Source organism: Barbatula barbatula (assembly GCF_947034865.1).
Source record: "Barbatula barbatula genome assembly, chromosome: 1".
In the NCBI taxonomy this organism is placed as follows: Eukaryota; Metazoa; Chordata; class Actinopteri; order Cypriniformes; family Nemacheilidae; genus Barbatula; species Barbatula barbatula.
Window position 1 is genome coordinate 26,959,595 of NC_136766.1, and position 21,034 is coordinate 26,980,628.

A 21,034-nucleotide genomic window follows, 5' to 3' on the forward strand; every position below is an offset into this window, starting at 1 on the left:
GGAACAGATTGCTGTCATGAACGTCATATAATCTCATTTATTTTTTGTGGTCTGTTGTGAAACATTTTGCAACAGCGCAGTCGCTCACTTTTGCCAGCAGAGGTCCTAGTCAAGAATCATTTACCTGCCATGCATTACCTGGCTTTCACCCAAATTACCGCTTAAGGTAGAAAGGCTTTGAGTGGCATAAGAACCAAAAAGTTAATTAGATGTTCAAGACTCCTTGAAGAACGACCACTTATAGACCATGTATAAATCACTTTTATTCAGCACTTGACATCATAGCCATTTCTAATTACAGTCGACCAAAGCCAAATTCCTTCACATTGAGGGGCCCAACAGATACTTGCTCCCACTGTAGATCTATAGAGAACAGACAAATATTGAGAAACTTCCAAGACCATAATAAGAATTTGCAAGTTTACGTGTTAACCCATACCTTTAACCTGATCGCTTGCACTACTGCTGCTACAGGTTGAGTCACAGCAGCCACACACTTGATCAGATTCATCTACAGACACCCACCTGCCAAACAAAGACATCCTCAATGATAAACGTCACCCTACTGATCCAGTGCAGGCTTTTGGGGGGAAACATACCCATTAGGGGAGAAAGAGCAAGCCTTCTGCTCAGGGTTTGTTTGAGTGGCTAAAGGAACCGCCTTCAGAATGCATGTGATGTAGACCTGCAAAGACAGTTTTCAAAACCGTGCACTATAATGTGCTCATACCTAAAGCAAATACATACCAGCCCACTGTCCACTTGCTGGAACCTGAAAGCCTCCAGCTGAAACTGCAGCTTATCAATTTGAGATCGAGGCAGGTAGCGAGAGCTCGAGCCTGTGAACTTGGCATCAACAAGGCACCTGGTGAGGAAAAGAGTTAAACACCATGCAATACTTCTAGGATGGGCTGAATAAAGGGCCATGTCTTACCCATTATTCTCAATGAATGAGTAACTGGGGTCAGAGTTCACTTCAGGGGATGAAGTGGCTACACAACGGTCCACAAACACACGGAGGGGTACATGGTTGTACGTCTTCACAGAGGCCTCAATATTCACAATGTCACCCAGAAAGTACTGGTTTGAGGGTCTCTCAAACTGCCACTCATCTGTTTCAAGGACAAAATAGACATGGTCTTCAAAATGAAGTTGAAACTACATTAAAAGCTAAAGCTGTATAATACAAACCAGTCATAAGCGTTAGGGAGAAGACCAACCGCTCTTCAGCAACCTTTGTAGCTGCATATGGTACCCAAGTGGGCACCAGGACATTGCTGCTCACATTATGCATTCTATAGATTACAGAAAAAGCTCTTCACCACAAATAGCTAAATATTTTACTACAAACATTAGTATACAGCCATCCTGAGCTCAGAACCTCACCTTGGATAGTGACACTCAATACTGACAGTAGCAGAACTACTCCTGACAATAGGAACACCATTTGAAGCCTCTTGGGGAGTATAGATAAGGTTGAAGGCATAAACAAGCTCATCTTCAGTTACCTAAAGAAACAAGAATGTTACTCAAATTCAGAACCTAAACACTTTTGGTAAGTAGAGGATCAGTCTTCTCACAGTTAACATGCTGCCACATTCATGCAGTTCTGACTCAAAGATGAGCACTCGAGCACTATTGTCCTCCCCTATTGGTTCACAGCCTCCCAGTGCAAAACCAGAAGCCATTAGTGGTGTTCCAGTGCCAAAGAAGTCTTCCATCACTTCCACATACACAGAATTCTCACCGCACTGAACCCCTACACTATTGGGAGAAACAGGGCGCCGCAGCTCAAAAGGAATCTCTGGCTGTGCCGGTTCTTCTGGAAGTCTTGGAAAGGTCCAAGTCAATTTTTCCATCGGACCCTGCAAAAGCTGTTTAGACTGAACACTGACAGGATCTTGACCAGTCTGCATTGAAAACTGAGAAGGAAATCTCTGTAGCACAAGCATGGGGTTGTTAGTTTGGGGAAACTTAGGCATCCTAGTTTCACTCTGCTGAGGAACTTGCATATTTGACCTAGGCCTAAATGAACGAGGCTTCTGAGTTTGGGCCGATCTTCCCCGCCATTGTGCATCAGACAAGCCAACAAGACCAAGCACCAAACATAATACTACTTGCCACAACCCCATCATTGCTAAACATGAGTTTCCATGAAGCATTAGGAAACCAGAATCAAAATTTATACATTTGGATATCAGGATGGTTCCGCCACTCTAGTGATTACCGTAATGCTTCTCTAGACTTGTTAATTTACCTAACCAGTTTGCAACAGGTGGAGGTTGTTGGACATTTATTGCGCAGATAAAAATCAGGATGTGTGCACTTTGTATTTAGAGCTTTACTCTTGCTTATTTTAATTAGACCTGTCAAGTTAAAGCATAACCAAATGCATGCATAGCTGCACTTGTTTTTTGTGTTTCTTGTACTTTTTATGAAAACAGACACATAGCCACGCACAGATTAATACTCTAGAAAGTATCTAAACTAGTAAAGCTTAATAAGCAAACTTCACAGTGACTATGATCATTACAGTTCAACTATTTATTGTGAATTTATAATTTTCTCTCCCCATTCCAATTGTATTGTGATTAGACTGTGTGAACGGATCTAGAATGTGTGGTTGTATGTTAAACTTGATTCAGCATGACCTATATTATATTCTGCACAGCACATAGACAAAATGGGAAAGTTTGCATCTCTTGAGACACGTTATGAATTCTTATAACAAGTAATGTCAATTACCTTCTAAACACTTTGAATTCACCTATTAAGCATAATCAAACAAAACAAATAGCACAAATGAACAAAATATACTGTGGTCATCGAATCATGTTTAATTTTAAAATACTCTGGAGAATCTTAGTCTTAAAATAGATGGTTCTTAAATACATTTGCAAAGTAGAAAACAAAACAGTTCTCAAAATAAAATGATTTAGTTTTGTTCTTTATGAAACACAGCGAGTAAAGATTCTTATCCTTGTTTTCTTTCCAGAACAACAAAAGAGTTACAAATCTGCATTTTAACACAACGTTTGCAAGGTTGGGAAAAACGGTATTGCTCAAAAAAAAATCCTCCAGATATGATAAAACATCCAAACGGGGCTTCACCATATATTCTCTCCCGACGTAAATTTAACTCTCACCAAAATTAATGCTGTTTCCTCATCTACTACGGGTTCCTGAATAAACAGACATGCCATTTAACTGTCTGTGTTACGAACTTGTGCGCGATTAAGGAAAACGAATGAATAAACAAACGGCGTAGGCAATTTCAACACCCCTCGCGTTTCTAAAAGGGGGCGGAGTTTGTAACAAACCTCGGGTTAGTGGAATAAAACCTGCTCCGGACCAGGTTAGGTTCACAGAGTAGGTTACTATGGTTACTCACTCTAAGTATAAGATACCTTGATTTCTGAAACGGGCTTCACTTACCCCGTGGTCGTGGGTTTGATATGCATCGCGTTCTGAAACTGAAAACCCAGAGTATCCCGTTTTCTGGGGTTAACTTACACGGAGTTTGCACTTACCCTGCTTTCTGAAACGGGTCCCTGATGTCTTTCATCTGTTGTATGTGTGTACTTACTTTTAGCAGATCTGGAATCCACTATCTATTTTAGAACACTTTCTCATAGTCAAATGTGTGCCGGTTAAGATATCTTTTGTCATAGACTAGTTATGGATGGTTTAATTCACTTTGTGGGCCCATACAGTCTAATTGTATAATCTGTTTTATTAGTTTCTAATTGTTTCTAGAAAGTAGCATGAAAACTAGAAGGCCGAGTTGATTTTCCAATGTGTGTATGGATCCACACCTGTTGTGCCTGGTATTTGCTCATAGACAACGTTTATGTAACAAGTGCCCGCAATGTAGGTTGGAACAATGGACCAGTTTCTAGGTAAGTGGAGAACAGAATAAATACTGGCAGTAAATAAATCATACAACAGGTAAAATACTCAAAGAAAATATATTTTTTGATTGAATAGTCACGTAAACAACATGAATCGGTTTGAAAATAAAACAATACAAGAAAACAAGAAAATGTATGCAGAAAAACATGAGTTATCGGTGTTGTCTTTGGTTTTCTTTTCGTATTCTCTTAAAACAGCATTTTATCGCTTTTGCTGTTTAACCTTTATCCTTGTTTAGTTATCGAGTACAGCACAACTCTGATTTGATCTTGATTTTGGACAGCTTTTAAGGTTCACTGATCTTCAATTTAGAGTTAGGGTCTTATTCAAATTAGCTTTTAGTTTTAACCTCCTATACCGTTAGACAAACCAAATAATTTCCTTAACCAGGGTACATTGTCATGTAACCACATTTAAACCCAACTAAAACATATATCAAACTGAAATGATAAAAATTAAAATCCAAAATTTACATCTGATTTACATTCAACAATATTCAGTGAACTACACTCTTGTTAGAACTTTTTTTCTGAATTGTCTCACGAACACCGTCCAGAAAGTTCTTTAATAAAGTCCAGTGTGTGCGTGAAATCAGTTCAGTCCTACCAGTGCAAAGTGGAAAAGAATGTCCTCCCAACTGAAGAAGGGTTGAGGTTATAGCACGACGGAAAAAGGGTCCTCGTGACACAGCAAGTGTATTTTCCCAGGCTTAGATTTCAGCATTCAGAACTCTTTTTTTCTTTTTGGGAGGCTCGCCATCTCAATTCCATAGGAGAATTTTCCAACTCAGACAATAAACCTGACCTGTTTTACCAAAACAGTGTGATTAATATTATTTCTTTATAACTTTTTTTCTTTAAACTGAGTGTTTAAACATCCATCTAAACTTTCATGACCAACATATGTTATCTTGACATATTGAGGATGTTCAAATTACTATTCATCCATGCTAATCGCTTAACGTTTCAAAATATAATTCTAGCTTCTTAGCAACAGACAGATAATTCAGACACCCTGCAGACCCAGATTCATTTTTGTCTTCACATGACAAGCAGATACTGTTGCATACTTCGTGTCACACTCCTCTCTCACCAAGATTAACGCTGGTGCAGATATAATTACACACATGTAATCTCCCCAATTAAACTGTTAATAGTAAATGTCGTCCTCAAAAGTATAATGTTGATGGACTGATTGTTGAATTTGTGCCCCCAGTCCCGGGACTGAGCTGGTTGGAGACTGCAACTGATCTGTGGTTGAAAGGGTTCAATTGTTTTCTCTCAGTATTTCCCATCCTCCTTTCAACTCTTTTTCATACTAAAAATAGGTTTTTCTCTGCAGTATTAGGCTGCAAACACAAAGGCAGATCCAGTGGGTGCCTGTAGACATTTTTTTGAATGATTTATGAGTATTAAACTCATAACCTAAGACTTTAGATTTTTGGTAATAGTCCCACCGAAAAAGCAGAAAAATATCAAATAATCCATAATACATGGGTTTCCCATCCCTTGTATCTTCACTTGGAGCAAATAAGATTACTTAAACTACAAACAGCCTCCGGATTATTTGAAGCCACACAGTTTCTGCCACCCAGATTGGTCAGCTAGCTGGGTCAATATCTGTGGGGTGGGGACAGCAGTGAGAGTATGGGACATGGAGAGAGTATGTTCCCCTCATTTAAAGAGACATACCCTCTTCTACCCCCTATCCCTGCTTTTATATTTGCCCCATACATTTTGTTTTAATGATCTATCCTGCCTATATAGCTCAACGCTGACCCCATGTGTTTGTCTGTTTTCTAACACAATTGTGATGTCAAATAAAAGTTATGGCAACGTGTTTAACTAATTTGGAAACATTTCTAACAAGAACCTTCAACAAATAATTTTAATCAAAACAAGAATGGCCAAACTGTTCTCCTCTGGGGCCCATTTCAACCAACACTGAGTTAAAATGTGAACTCTGAGTTGATTTTCACAGAGATGTGAAACATTCATTTTTTGGTTTCAGAACTGCTGGTTTGAGTTAGTTCTATCAACTCGGGGTAGATTTATCTTGAGTGAAGCGTCACGACTATGACGAGCCATGATCAATGGAGCTCCGATACGACGATTCACCATGGCAACGGAACATGGGGGCAGAAAGCGCTTGAGAGTGAGGCACACTTTCTGCTCTGCAGTGGATTTACTAATGTGCTGAAAATGACTCTTGTTTCAATTAAAAAATAGATAAATGTACCAGTAAACAAATACATTAATCAGTAAATGAATGAAACAACAGAAACGAAACAGAAATAATAAAACATTGTTATGTCCTCACTCCCCATAAGTGCTCTATAATGATAATTGTGAGATGTCATGATCACTTGTTAGGGTTTCAGATTCTAACGGTTCGATCTCTTCTCGGAGCACATTTGGATAGGAATGGCTCCACATCTAGCCTATGTTTATTGCTTCATTTCTGCATGTATGCCTGTATTTAGACATACTTTATTCATGCGTTTTATTTATCCTCTACAAAAGCACAAATTGCATTTAAGTCACTTAGTTGGTGTCTGTGTGATCAAAATGTGTGCCATGAATGACTGTATGAATGAATATATGAATTAGGTACACCACTTGCTTTAAAAAGGCGGAGGAGATCGAAAGAAACTCTGTTTATAGAAAACTTGCTCCCGACCAGGTTAGGTTCACAGAGTAAGTTACTATGGTTACTGACTCTGAGTATAACTTACCTATCTTTTAAAAATGGGCTTTAGTTACCCCATATTCTCTGGGTTTGTCATACCTCACATTCTGAAACCGAAAACCCAAAGTTTCCCTCATTTCAGAGTTTTCCCAAAACCTCCTGAAACGGCCCCTGGTATAACTAGAAACTCAAGAGAGGGAAAACCTCAGTGTTCTTCCCATAATTTGTCTCAATATTCATTAATGTTACATTTCTTAATCCATCTTTGTTATTCAGTTCAATTCAATTTATATAGCGCTTTTCACAACCTTCATTGTTGCTTTACTTTTTTATCATAATAAAAAAATGAATTAACATAATACTAGGGGAAACCTTAAAGAGAATAGTGTGGCATTAAGATACATGGTATTATTGAACGTTTTTCTCTGTGCAATGTACACTGATGTTAGTGGATTGTCAGAAATTTTAAATTATTCAATCGAAGTATATTTCATTTAGGTATATTATTATTTTAAATATTGTTATCAGGACTGGGAGTGTAAAATTACAATATACCAAATCAATTTGGAATAATTCCAATACGTGCAGAAATAAAAAATATTTGATAAAGTATGTTAACATGCATGTGTGTTATTAAACGCAAGTTTAAACGCAAACTAAATCAGCAGTCTCCCAGTGAGTAAGCCAGTGGGATCGGTGGCAAGGAACCAAAACTCCACTATAGATGTACACCAATGATAACTTTCTGCGCAGGGTTTAAAGGTGTAAATTCATTTCACCATGCATCTAAACTGACATTATATGACCTATTTTGTAAAGAGGATTTCATCAGATGCAAATTATATGAATGTAGAGTATAATTAATTGTAGCTAATGTAAGTTACTTGTTATTTATTTTGCTTGTTATCAGAAATGAACTGCAGTGAGGGCCACAAAAGTGTGCATGCGTGCTTGGAAATAGTCTATACCAAAAAAAGTAATCTGAACAAGTAATATCCCTGTGGTCCATTTTTGAGGGCTATGCCCTTAGTGATCGGAAGGTATACGCTGGATACCCACTAGAACAGATCAATGATTTCCGTATACCCACTTAAAGATGCGCAAGGATATTGAAGCACAGACGTTAAAACATTATTCGATGAAAACAGTTTCTTTTGTTCCTTTTTTTTTATTCATCTGTAGTCTTGTGTTATTTGTATTGTTAGTTTGCGCTTAATAGGTGAATTGACTTTTATAAGAATTCATAACGTGTCTCATGAGATGCAAACTTTCCCATTTTGTCTATGTGCTGTGGATGATATAATATAGGTCATGCTGAATCAAGTTAAACATACAACCAGACAATCTAGATCCGTTCACACAGTCTAATCACAACACAATTGGGATGGGGAGGGAAAAATGATAAATTCACAATAAATAGTTTGAGCTGTAATGATTATAGTCCCTGTGAAGTTTGCTTATTAAGCTTTACTATGTTAGATACTTTATAGAGTACAAGTCTGTGCGTGGCTATGTGTCTGAATTCATAAAAAGTACAAGAAACAAAACAAAAAGTTTAGGTATGCTGTATGGTTGGTTGTGTTTCAACTTGAAAGGTCCAATTAAAATAAGCAAGAGGATAGCTCTTAATACAAAGTACACAAATCCTGATTTCCATCTGCGTCCAACAACATCCACCTGTTGCAAGCTGGTTAGGCAAATACACAAGTCTAGATAAGCATTATGGTAATCACTAGAGGGGCGGAGCCATCCTGATTTCCAAATGTTTAAATTTTGATTCAGGGTTCCTAATGCTTCATGGAAACTCATGTTTAACAATGATGGGGTTGTGGCAACTAGGATTAGGCTTGGTGCTTGTATTTGGCTTGTCTGCTGCACAATGGCGGGGAAGATCGGCCCAAACTCAGAAGCCTCGTTCATTTAGGCCTCGGTCACATATGCAAGTTTCTCAGCAGAGTGAAACTAGGATGCCTCAGTTTCCCCAAACTAACAACCCCATTCTTGTGCCACAGAGATTTCCTTCTCAATTTTCAATGCAGACTGGTCAAGATCCTGTCAGTGTTCAGTCTAAACAGCTTTTGCAGGGTCCGATGGAAAAACTGACGTGGGCCTTTCCAAGATTGCCAGAAGAACCGGTACAGCCAGAGATTCCTTTTGAGCTGCGGCGCCCTGTTTCTCCCAATAGTGTAGGGGCTCAGTGCGGTGAGAATTCAGTGTATGTGGAAGTGATGGAAGACTTCTTTGGGACTGGAAAACCACTAATGGCTTCTGGTTTTGCACTGGGAGGCTGTGAACCAATAGGGGAGGACAATAGTGCTCGAGTGCTCATCTTTGAGTCCGAACTGCATGAATGTGGCAGCATGTTAACTGTGAGAAGACTGATCCTCTACTTGCCAAAAGTGTTTTGGTTCTGAATTTGGGTAACATTCTTGTTTCTTTAGGAAACCGAAGATGAGCTTGTTTATGCCTTCAACCTTGTCTATACTCCCCAAGAGGCTTCAAATGGTGTTCCTATTGTCAGGAGTAGTGGTGCTGTTGTCAGTATTGAGTGTCACTATCCAAGGTGAGGTTCTGAGCAGAAGATGGCTGTATACGTGTGTGTGTAGAAAAAGATATTGCAGTTTGTGGTGACCAACTTTTTCTACAATCTACAGAATGCATAATGTGAGCAGTAATGTCCTGGTGCCCACTTGGGTACCATTTGCAGCTACAAAGGTCGCTGAAGAGCGGTTGGTCTTCTCCCTCACGCTTATGACTGGTTTGTATTATACAGCTTTAGCTTTAAATGTAGTTTCAACTTCATTTTGTAGACCTTGTCTAATTTGTCTTTGAAACAGATGATTGGCAGTTTGAGAGACCCTCAAACCAGTACTTCCTGGGTGACATTGTGAATATCGAGGCCTCTGTGAAGACGTACAACCATGTACCCCTCCGTGTGTTTGTGGACCATTGTGTAGCCACTTCTTCCCCTGATGTGAACTCTGACCCCAGATACTCTTTCATTGAGAATAATGGGTAAGACATGGCCCTTTATTCAGCCCATCCTAGAAGTATTGCATGGTGTTTAACTCTTTTCTTCACCAGGTGCCTTGTTGATGCCAAGTTCACAGGCTCGAGCTCTCGCTACCTGCCTCGATCTCAAATTGATAAACTGCAGTTTCAGCTGGAGGCTTTCAGGTTCCAGCAAGTGGACAGTGGGCTGGTATGTATTTGCCTTAGTTACGAGTACATTATAGTGCACTTTTTTAACCCTGTTGTCTTTGCAGGTCTACATCACATGCATTTTGAAGGCGGTTCCTGTAGCCACTCCAACAAATCCTGAGCAGAAGGCTTGCTCTTTCTCCCCTAATGGGTATGTTTCCCCCAAAAAGCCTTCACTGGGTCAGTAGGGTGACGTTTATCATTGAGGCTGTGTCTTTGTTTGGCAGGTGGGTGTCTGTAGATGAATCTGATCAGGTGTGTGGCTGCTGTGACTCGACCTGTAGCAGCAGTAGTGCAAGCGATCAGGTTCTTAAAGGTATGGGTTAATACTTGGATGAACTACAAATTATTCTGATTTAGGTCTTGGAAGTTGCTCACTAGTCTGTTCTCCATAGATCTTCGTTGGGAGCAAGTATCTATTGGGCCCCTCAATGTCAAGGAATTTGGCTTCAGTCGACTGTAATTTGAAATTGCTAAGTGCTGAATAAAACTGTTCTTAACTGATTTATACATGGTCTATAAATAGTCGTCATTCAAGGAGCCTTGATCATCAAATTTATTTTTGGTTCTGATGTCACAGTGGTAATTTGGCTGATTTTGCATATTGTGGCTAGGTAATTCATGGCAGGCACAAAGAAGCTGCACGTTACGATTTCAGTTCTTTAAACCGTGCCTTCATCAGTTTTTCTACACATCCAGCTGTGCCCATATACAGTATCTCAAGTGTGTACAACAGCATAAATTGGCTTTCCCTCAATGACTTGCCGCACAGCTGTTAATGTCTAAACCGCTTGACTCAAAAGTGAGAGCACCCCTAAGGGAATGTCCAGCTTGTGCCCAATTCGCCATTGTCCCCACCCCGGTGTCATGTGATTTTGTTAGTGTTATAAGGTCTCGGGTGCCAATGGGGAGATGGTGTGTTAAATTATAATCACTCTCATACTAGTCACTGGAAGTTCAAAAAGTGTCTTGCCTACAGTCAAGCATGGTTGTGGGAGTGTCATGGTCTGGGGCTGCATGAGTGCTTTCGGCACTGGGGAGCTACAGTTCATTAAGGGGACCATGAATGGCAAAATGTACCGTGATGCTATACTGAAGCAGAGCATGATCCACTTCCTTTGGAAATAACGACCCCAAACACACCTCCAATACGACCACTGCCTTGCCAAAGAAGCTGAGGGGAAAGGTAATGGACTGGCCAAGAATGTCTCAAGACCTATACCCTACTGAGCATCTGTGGGCATCCTCAAACGGAAGGTGGAGGAGTGCAAGGTCTGTAACATCCACCAGCTCAGTGATGTCGTCATTGAGGAACGGAAGAGGACTCCAGTGGCTACTGAAGGATTTTTATGCCTTTACATTTAATATGCTTTATGATTTCATTATTGATTACTAACCGTGCATAATTTTGAAAATATAACCAGTGTGAGTTGGGCTAACCAAGAGTTAGGGGGGTAAATTGAGTATTTTCCACAGGAAATGGTGTGTGTAAAGATCAGATTACACACGGAGCCCCATGGAATTTGGTGGGGTGTTTCCATATGTTGCAGATGGTTCGAAAGCAATGGAGTTTGAGCTGGTTGGCTGAGGCAGAACAAAGGAGAGAAAGCGGATTGGACTTGTTCCCAGGCTTCCCCAACCCCCCAGCAAAGAAAAGACACCAGTGAAATAGAAAAACAATTTTACATGGCATTTATGAGTCGGTCCTTTGAGACGTTTGCGTCGGAGGACCCACCCAGCAGCTGTTGTATTTTTGAATCTTCTGATCAATAAACTTCTTTTTCTTAACTGGCCTCTCTCCAATTTTGAACACGCAGAACATAGCACGAATGTTCGACACTACCTGTGAACTCCATGCCCAAGAGGGTTAAGGCAGTGCTGGACCATAATTGTGGCCACAAAATACTGACATTTAGACATTTTCACTTTTCAATTTAGGGGTGTACTCACTTTTGTTGCCAGCGGTTTAGAAATTACTGGCTGTGTTAACTAGGGCAAAAACTAGAGCCCCCTGGAAATAGGAACGCAATGGCAATCCGTGTTGGGGTAAGGCATTAAAAATGTAATATTACAGTAATCTATTCATTTTTGCTGTAACGCAGTAATATAACGCATTTCTAATAAAATGTGGGTAATATTACAATCTCCGTAACGCGCGTTGCAACAACGTGTTGTCCCCCTGAAATTCCTTTTATCATTTACCAATTCATTCCATTCCCAGAAAAAAAACTAATCTGTGATGATTGTAATACTATTTCCTGTTACTGAAATCTGATGGTTGAAACGATTGCAACAGATTCTAAAAAAGAATAGAAACGAAAGTAGAAAGAGGTTCTGTGTTTTACCCTGTCATTTGTCTATATTGCATATACTCTACCTCTACCATAATTCACCAGATGGCAGATTGTCTACATTTGCGATTCTGACAGCGATTTTGAGTTCAATTGGCCTTCTCTGTGCCTCTTATATTTAAGGCTCCATCCATATATTTAATTCAAGCATTTTAACGCATCTGAAAAGCCGACTGTGGGTGCTCGACAAAGCATTGATGCACATTGTTTGCCTTGATTGTCGTCACCTTTTAACAATTTTCTAATAAAATCTGTTTTGTTAGTATTCCATTCCTGCTAGAAATCCAAAACAGTATATAATGGCACAGGTGCATAATCAAAGCTGTTCTAGATTTGAATGTATTCAGTTCAGATAAGAACAAAACACTAGTTGACCAGAGTGGCACTTGATGGCGTGAGGCATATTTTATCTCCATGATCAGAACATGCTTTGTTTAGTGGAGCAGCACCAGCCCAGCTAACAGGGAACGTTCCCACAACTTTCACTAACGTTGTTTTGAAGGTATTTAAAGGTAAGGGGAAAACATTCTTAAAATAATGTTTATGGGACGTTTTTATAATGTTTTCAAAGTATGAGTAACGTTCCTTTAATGTTAAGAAAAACGTCCTTAGAACAACATTCTAGAAACGTTCTATTTATGTTATTTTTAATCAACGAATGTTCTTTTAATGTTAAAGGAAAATGTTCTTAGAACAACGTTCTTGTAACATTGTTTTGATGTTTTTTTGCACTTGATGAAGGTTTTTATAATATTAAGAGAAAACGTTCCAAGAACAATGTTTTCAGAACGTTGTTTTGATGTCATTTGTAGTTGATCAATGTTCTGGTAATGTTACAGTAAAACGTTCTTAGTACAACGTTATTGTAACATTGTTTTGATGTTTCTTTGCACTTGATGAAGGTTTTTATAATATTAAGAGAAAACGTTCCAAGAACAATGTTTTCAGAACGTTGTTTTGATGTCATTTGTAGTTGATCAATGTTCTGGTAATGTTAAAGTAAAACGTTCTTAGTACAACGTTATTGTAACATTGTTTTGATGTTTCTTTGCACTTGATGAAGGTTTTTATAATATTAGGAGAAAACGTTCCAAGAACAATGTTTTCAGAACGTTGTTTTGATGTCATTTGTAGTTGATCAATGTTCTGGTAATGTTAAAGTAAAATATTCTTAGAACAACGTTCTTGTAACATTGTTTGAATGTTTCTTTGCACATGATGAAGGTTTTTATAATATTAAGAGAAAACTTTCCAAGAACAATGTTTTCAGAACGTTGTTTTGATGTCATTTGTAGTTGATCAATGTTCTGCTAATGTTAAAGTAAAATGTTCTTAGTACAACGTTCTTGTAACATTGTTTGGATGTTTCTTTGCACTTGATGAAGGTTTTTATAATATTAAGAGAAAACGTTCCAAGAACAATGTTTTCAGAACGTTGTTTTGATGTCATTTGTAGTTGATCAATGTTCTGCTAATGTTAAAGTAAAATGTTCTTAGAACAACGTTCTTGTAACATTGTTTGGATGTTTCTTTGCACTTGATGAAGGTTTTTATAATATTAAGATAAAACGTTCCAAGAACAATGTTTTCAGAACGTTGTTTTGATGTCATTTGTAGTTGATCAATGTTCTGCTAATGTTAAAGTAAAATGTTCTTAGAACAACGTTCTTGTAACATTGTTTGGATGTTTCTTTGCACTTGATGAAGGTTTTTATAATATTAAGATAAAACGTTCCAAGAACAATGTTTTCAGAACGTTGTTTTGATGTCATTTGTAGTTGATCAATGTTCTGCTAATGTTAAAGTAAAATGTTCTTAGAACAACGTTCTTGTAACATTGTTTGGATGTTTCTTTGCACTTGATGAAGGTTTTTATAATATTAAGTGAAAACGTTCCAAGAACAATGTTTTCAGAACGTCGTTTTGATGTCATTTGTAGTTGATCAATGTTCTGGTAATGTTACACTAAAATGTTCTTAGTACAACGTTCTTGTAACATTGTTTTGATGTTTTTTTGCACTAGATGAAGGTTCTCATAATGCTAAAGGTTATACCTTCTTAGAACAATATTATTGGAACTTTTTTTAGACATTGGTTAAAGAGTTGGACTGTAACCCGAAGGTTGTGAGTCTTAGGACCACCAGAAAATGAAATTGGGGGGAGTGAATAAACACCACTCTCTCCACGCTCGTTCCAACAACCAAAGGAGCCCTTGAGCACATGTGACTTCTGCGTTTAACGCAAGCACTCTCTGCAGTTTCCAGTTGGGGAGACTTGTGAAATGGGAAAAATAGACATTAGTTCTTCTTCTATACACCACTGCGGTGTCCTGCAGTGGAAGGCATCTGCTAAATTGATACATTTTCTTAGTTTCCCATTTCTACCTGCTTTAAGTCTTGCAAACCGGAAACTGACGAGGGTTCTTCCTGTTTAACACGGAAGTAATGCGCGCATGCTCCGCGGGCACCACAGCAAAAATGGATGCAAAAACTGTACTCTCACTGCTGTGTGTGAGCACTTGGATGTGTGAAATGCAGAGCAGTATGGGAAACATGTACTCGGCCAAACAACACTTCTAAGAAAGAAATAACTACATATTTATGGTAGAAAATGTTGCTAGAAAATGTAAATGTCTATGATTAGTATGCCCAGTTGAGACAGGATCTCTGTGTAACCCAAAAATTGACATTTGAGCAGCACAGTGTCCTGTCATCTTGTGCGCCATGCTTTGTTTCACATTGTAACATCTATATGGCTGAATTTACAGTAGGCCTAATGCTGCTCTGACTACAAATGATTGAGAGCTGCACAATTGTCTCCTATAATAACATTTTAACTTAATGGACTACTCAATGTTTGCTCTTTTATGCATCAGTGAGTGACAAAACACCTCTGCACATAACCTGGGACAAAAATATAGCACAATTATAGTTTTTCGTGGCTCTAAATTATAAATGGAGGACAGATTCGCTGGACGCATGGCCTGGCACAGTCTGGTCTGTTTGTTAAGCAGTCTGGCTAGTGGTATTTTATTAACATTAATTAACATATTTTATATTATATAAATCTTAAATAATAATATATTTACTTATTATTGATGGCATGTGTAATAAAATATTTGATTATTAATTGTGTAATCATATTTTAAATGTCTATTAAGTAATCAATCAATTCATTATCCATCCATCCATCATGGGAAATCAGTAATATTATGAAGCTGATATTTTAAAATGTAAACTGTCTTTTTAAGAGCATGGCGCGCAAATCGGATCGCGCCCAAAACGGATCGCGCATGCGCACAACGAACGTTTGTTCACTCCACATGGCGCTTCACTAGGTGAGTACAGAGCATGTAATCTTATTTAGTCTCATCTTCATGTGTTTATTGCGATTATTACTAAATTAAGATGCGACTGGATATTACATTACCGTGTATTGACGTGTTTTGAAGTATATTTTACATTTAAATCTAGCATGGGTCAGCCTATTTCAGCTTAAAACATTCTAGCTATATTTATATTTTTTACCCACCGAAAGTGCAATAAAATAAGTAAATGTTTCATTATCGATTTCAGTCACTCTAGTCTTTTATTGAATGCTTTGTTGAACTTAGAGCAGGGCGCCAATATTTGAATTCGGTGGTTGCTCACCGATGGCAGATCTGTTTGACCTCAAAATTAGAGTTTTATGTACTTTGTTGTTTGCGGGTTATGATATTCTCGATTTTGCATGGCATAGGAACATATTTAAGTTGATTAGTTATCATTGTTGACTGATTATCTCCAGCAAGCTTTAGTTTTTTCCCAGAACGTTCTGATAAGTTTAAACAGCAGAAATACCACCATATTATGTTTAAATGAACCTGTTAACATCGTGTCCTTACCAAACGCGATATAAAGTATGTTAACCAAAGGTTTTGTCCTAGCCAGCCGATAGCGCTGCGTGATGAGCAACGATCGTGCACTCTTCAGATGGATCAATCTGTGTTTGACATTGTAGATCCTACAGATCTAAGCTTTTGTAAAGAAAGTGAAAATGTAATGTTTCACAACATTGTTATTAAGAAACTTAAGAAACGGATCAGTGTGAGGTAGCCTTAACGTTTTAAAGCAAATAACTGAATTCAGTTGTATGTAAGCCAAACTGAATTTATCATGATCAAAAATAATAAATTATGATCTGTTCACTTCACAGGTGGAGAATAAGGAGACAGAAGACAGGTGTGCACAGGAGTCCAGTCTACAAACAGATTCAAATTGCAGTGTCCTAATAATTTATGTTTTAATATGTTTTTCTTTTAAATTGTTGATACATGTTTAATAATTAAATACGTTTTAATGTTTTAAAAGGCAGATTTTAATTTAATTTGTTACCTAAATGTTTCATGTCACTTTTGAATACTAACCTGTTAAGAAATTGTTAATACTCGATATTTATGTTCATATTTTGAATGAAAATAAAGTTTGAAGAATGTTGTATCAAGTGTTTTGTAATCTTTTATTAATGTTCTTAACAGTAAATTAACAGAAACATTTAATGTTATAAGAATATAAAAAAGTAGGTGTTCAAAGAACATTGTATTTTGAGTGAAAATAACGTTAGGAGAATGTTGCACGAAATGTATTTGTAACCTGTAAATAACGTTCTAATATATAAGAAATTAATGTATATAGAACGTTATACAAAACGTTTTGGTAACCTTTAAATAATATAATAACAAGAAACCTGGACATTTTAACGTTATTAGAATGTTTTTTTATGTTTAAAGAACGTTATATTTTGGTTGGATATAAAGTTAGGCAAACGTTACAGAAGAATGTTTTTGTAACCCTTAAATAACGTTATTAGAATGTTTTTTTTATGTTTAAAGAACGTTATATTTTGGTTGGATATAAAGTTAGGCAAACGTTACAGAAGAATGTTTTTGTAACCCTTAAATAACGTTATTAGAATGTTTTTTTTATGTTTAAAGAACGTTATATTTTGGTTGGATATAAAGTTAGGCAAACGTTACAGAAGAATGTTTTTGTAACCCTTAAATAACGTTATTAGAATGTTTTTTTTATGTTTAAAGAACGTTATATTTTGGTTGGATATAAAGTTAGGCAAACGTTACAGAAGAACGTTTTTGTAACCCTTAAATAACGTTATTAGAATGTTTTTTTTATGTTTAAAGAACGTTATATTTTGGTTGGATATAAAGTTAGGCAAACGTTAAAGAAGAATGTTTTTGCAACCTTAAATAACGTTATTAGAATGTTTTTTTTAATGTTTAAAGAACGTTATATTTTGGTTGGATGTAAAGTTAGGCAAACGTTATAGAAGAATGTTTTTGTAACCCTTAAATAACGTTATAACAACAACAAGAAAACTGGACATTTTAACGTTTCAGAAACATTCCACAGCAATGTTTCCACAACCAAAATGCAATGTTTTGAAAATGTTTTTAGAACCTAAATTTGTTAGCTGGGAGGTTAGTAAAGCATTTCATTGTTTATTGTACTTATTGACATATATGATAAAACGTTAAATGTCATTTTCAAATAGATCACCTTAGTGGTGTGGAATCCACAATTGCAGTGCTTAGACTCTCCAAAGAGGGAGATCTGTCCACGGGCCTGCATGAGGCATTTATCTATCTACAAAAGATAAGAAACAATACTGATCTATATTGTCTGCACTATTTTAAGGTGACCTGTATACTGCATAATATGTAATGAGATACAGATAACATTGCTTTACCTTCTGATAGAGGTCATGCCATTTCTGCTGCCTTTGGGGCTGGTCTATTGAATCCAACCTGGCCATCCATTCGCCATCGCCCATAGTCTTGTGGCTCTTAGTGGTTTTGTGTTCATGTAAGCATAAAATGGAAATAAAATTAATTTTTGCAAGTACTGGATGTGTACATGGAGGACTAGAATTCATTTATTTAACTAAACTATTCTATTCAACTATAAAAAATATATAATTTCAACTATAAAAAAATATAATTTCAATCAAAACCTCAAGCTATCTAAATTATGGCATGCCTTGATTTAACCATGTTTTTATAACAATAAAGGACAAACATTAGTTTAAAAATTTAAACAATGGCAACCACAAATTAATTACTACACTGAACTCGAAGATGAGACATGGGTTTTGAAAGTCATCTTTCTCACTGATATCACAGGCCACCTGAACAAGCTTAATCTCCACCTCAATGGGCTGAACACACCATTTTGAACATGTTCGAAACATGTGCTGCGTTTATGGACAAGCTGGCAGTTTTCTCAAGGGATATCGCTACCTCCATATTCCGATAATTCAAACATGTACGGGAGCTGTACGCACAGTGCAGCGTTAACACGAGTGAAATATCCAAATACATGTTCAAACTCGAATTGGAGTTCACAACACGGTTTGGGGACTTTTGGAATTTTGGACTAATGTTCCCTCTTTTGATTATGCCTTTGAGCTTCGATGGACACAAATTCGATGCATCTCTGATAGAGTGGATGGATAGACAGGACATGGAAATGCAGCTAATTGAGCTCAAGAGTTCAGCACTCTGGATGACAAAATTTACAGAACTCCGCAAGGAGTTGGAAACCACAGCAGTCAATCAGGGATCTTGCATTTTACATGCTGGGCATCATTGCCAGAAAAATTCTGCTGTCTCAAAAGAGTTGCTTTGGCTTTGCTGACGGTTTTTGGATCGACATACCTCTGCGAGCAAATATTTTCACACGTGAACAATGTGTGTTGTAGAAAATTGATCTTGTAGTTTCAAAAAATTGCTCAAACAAAGAAGGTCCAGGTGTCAAAAAGTAAACTTTATTTGCGCATGCCAAACAAAGTGAGATCTTCCCAAAGCATCTAAAAATACAGTGTTTTCAACCCCATATTTATAGTGAAAACTGGTGCAGGGGGTTCGTCTGTTTCACCAATCAGGCAAATTCCCGTTATCTCTTATTTTTAATGACCAATAACCCTATTTCTGCCACCAATAGATCCCAGGCAACAGGATACGTTTTTAATCGTGGAATCTTGGTTGGTGCATTAACAAATAATTAATGTGCCCATATTTGGACACTTTTCCGGTTCTCTTCCGGTGAAGCAACTTGGTGAACTCATAATGTGTCCTTGACCATGCAATACATTGGTTAGAGGAAAGCAACTAAGTTTTCTGTATCTCATCCTCTGAACTTTATTTGAACCTTAGGCCTCAGGCCTCTAGGCCTCACAGACATCACTGGATTTTACATTGCTGTAAAATGTTGAAAAGTATTCTTAAGCATGCTATATAAGTATTTTTATGTAACTAATCATTAAACAGGTATACTGATTGTAACATTAAGTCATTTGGTATACTGATTGTAACATTAAGTCATTAAATCATCTTAGTCATTTGCTCACAATCATCTTGAATTAAATGTGGTTAAATATGGTTTCTGATTATATCTCTAATAATTAATATTCTATTCTATTATTCCTATGAATACTTCTTAATGCTTCATGACTGATAAAAAGTGTGATAATAAAAAAGTGTGATATTAAAAATGCAATGTGAAATGATATGTAGATTAATATTCAAATGCATGCACAAATAAAGATATATCATGTTGGTTAATATTCAAATGCATGCATAAATGTAGATATATGTAAAAAGAGATACGTAAAACGAAAATACTCAATATGTGCTCTGTCCCTCTCGCAATCGCTTGACTGTTGATCATTCCGAAGCATGCGTGAAATTTAAGGTGACATACTACACTCCCAAGGTAACAGAGCTCAGCAAAGGAAAACAGGACCAGGGCTCACACCAAGTAGTATTAATAAGTACTGTACATCTATTTAATCTTGCATTCGCCTACACTGGGCCATGTTGGTAATCCTTGATTTAACACTGAAAAGCAGCATTAAAACGTGATTACAGTATTATTTGTTTTACAAACTCTTGCTGCTCTGCTTTTTGTTCTATAATTTTTTTATATACATATGTAACCGTTTCAGTTGTTAAATAAATTTTAAAAATAAAGATGATAACTATAACATGTGAAAAAGCAGCATTAGAAGTGGATTCCAATACTACTTGTGTTTTATACTCTTGCTGTCATCCTTTCAAAGGAGCAAAATGTTTTGCATAAACAGTTTAAAATTAAGAAATCAGTGCAATTTTTTTTTATTGAAAAAAAATCTTAGTCTATTCAATTGTATTTTTTTCGGTCTTATAGTCATATAGTATAAGTATACAAATAGTGTCAATCTAAAAATAAATATTGTGGTACAATTACATGGAATACTAAACGTTGATCTTAAAATGGCACAGTGGTTGCCATGAAAAGAATTTATGGCACAGCACTTCAAAAAGGATACAGACCCCTGGCCTAGGCCATCTTTATGTAGATTTTCAGTGAAGCTTTGTATCAATGCTTGATTCGTTCTCTAAAGTGACTCCTTACCTCAGTTTGAAATGTTTTAGAAAGCACAACACAGGGCTCGCTCTTAGGTTGTTGAGGTGTACTGTATTGCTTTGCATTTTATAGTTTGATTATAGCCTACTGTAAGAGTTCATTGTTGCAAGAATTTTGGATCTGGGTAATTATACAGCTAGACTCCCTCGTGATGAGTGCTGAAAAGTATTGGAACACATCTTCATAGATTATTTTAGGTAGTAATTTGATAATCTGAAATAGTCAGCATATGGGCCTTACTAGACTACAGTGAATAATTTACATATAGGCATTTGGCAGACACTTTTACCCAAAGCGACTTGCATAGCATTATGTATATGCATATACATTTGAAGGGTATCAGCAATCCCTTAGGATCAAACCCACAACCTTGCGTTAACAAACTGCTCTTACCACGGAGCTACAGGAAAGCTATTTGTAATA

The 21,034-nt window shown here is 37.1% G+C and overlaps 2 protein-coding genes across 3 annotated transcripts; one reads left to right on the forward strand and one right to left on the reverse strand.

The window, feature by feature from the left end:
- Nucleotides 1–2,149, reverse strand: LOC306891786 (zona pellucida sperm-binding protein 3-like). Of its 2 annotated transcripts, none has more exons than XM_079452319.1 (8): nt 1,581–2,149; nt 1,387–1,508; nt 1,192–1,295; nt 935–1,112; nt 748–865; nt 600–685; nt 440–525; nt 1–363 (listed from the first exon to the last, which is right to left on the reverse strand). In XM_079452319.1, the coding sequence occupies exons 1-8, from the start codon at nt 2,133–2,135 to the stop codon at nt 296–298; spliced, it is 1,317 nt and encodes a 438-aa protein (XP_079308445.1). In that variant the 5' UTR covers nt 2,136–2,149; the 3' UTR covers nt 1–295. The 2 variants fall into 2 exon arrangements, with proteins under 2 accessions (XP_079308445.1, XP_079308444.1); XM_079452318.1 differs by having other exon boundaries at nt 244–363; nt 1,192–1,316.
- A 6,188-nt stretch (nt 2,150–8,337) lies between these two features.
- Nucleotides 8,338–10,599, forward strand: LOC306891705 (zona pellucida sperm-binding protein 3-like). Its single transcript, XM_079452181.1, has 8 exons — nt 8,338–8,969; nt 9,042–9,163; nt 9,255–9,358; nt 9,438–9,615; nt 9,685–9,802; nt 9,867–9,952; nt 10,029–10,117; nt 10,197–10,599. Exons 1-8 carry the CDS (start codon nt 8,391–8,393, stop codon nt 10,262–10,264), a joined length of 1,344 nt encoding a protein of 447 aa, XP_079308307.1. The 5' UTR covers nt 8,338–8,390; the 3' UTR covers nt 10,265–10,599.
- The last annotated feature ends 10,435 nt before the right edge of the window (nt 10,600–21,034 follow it).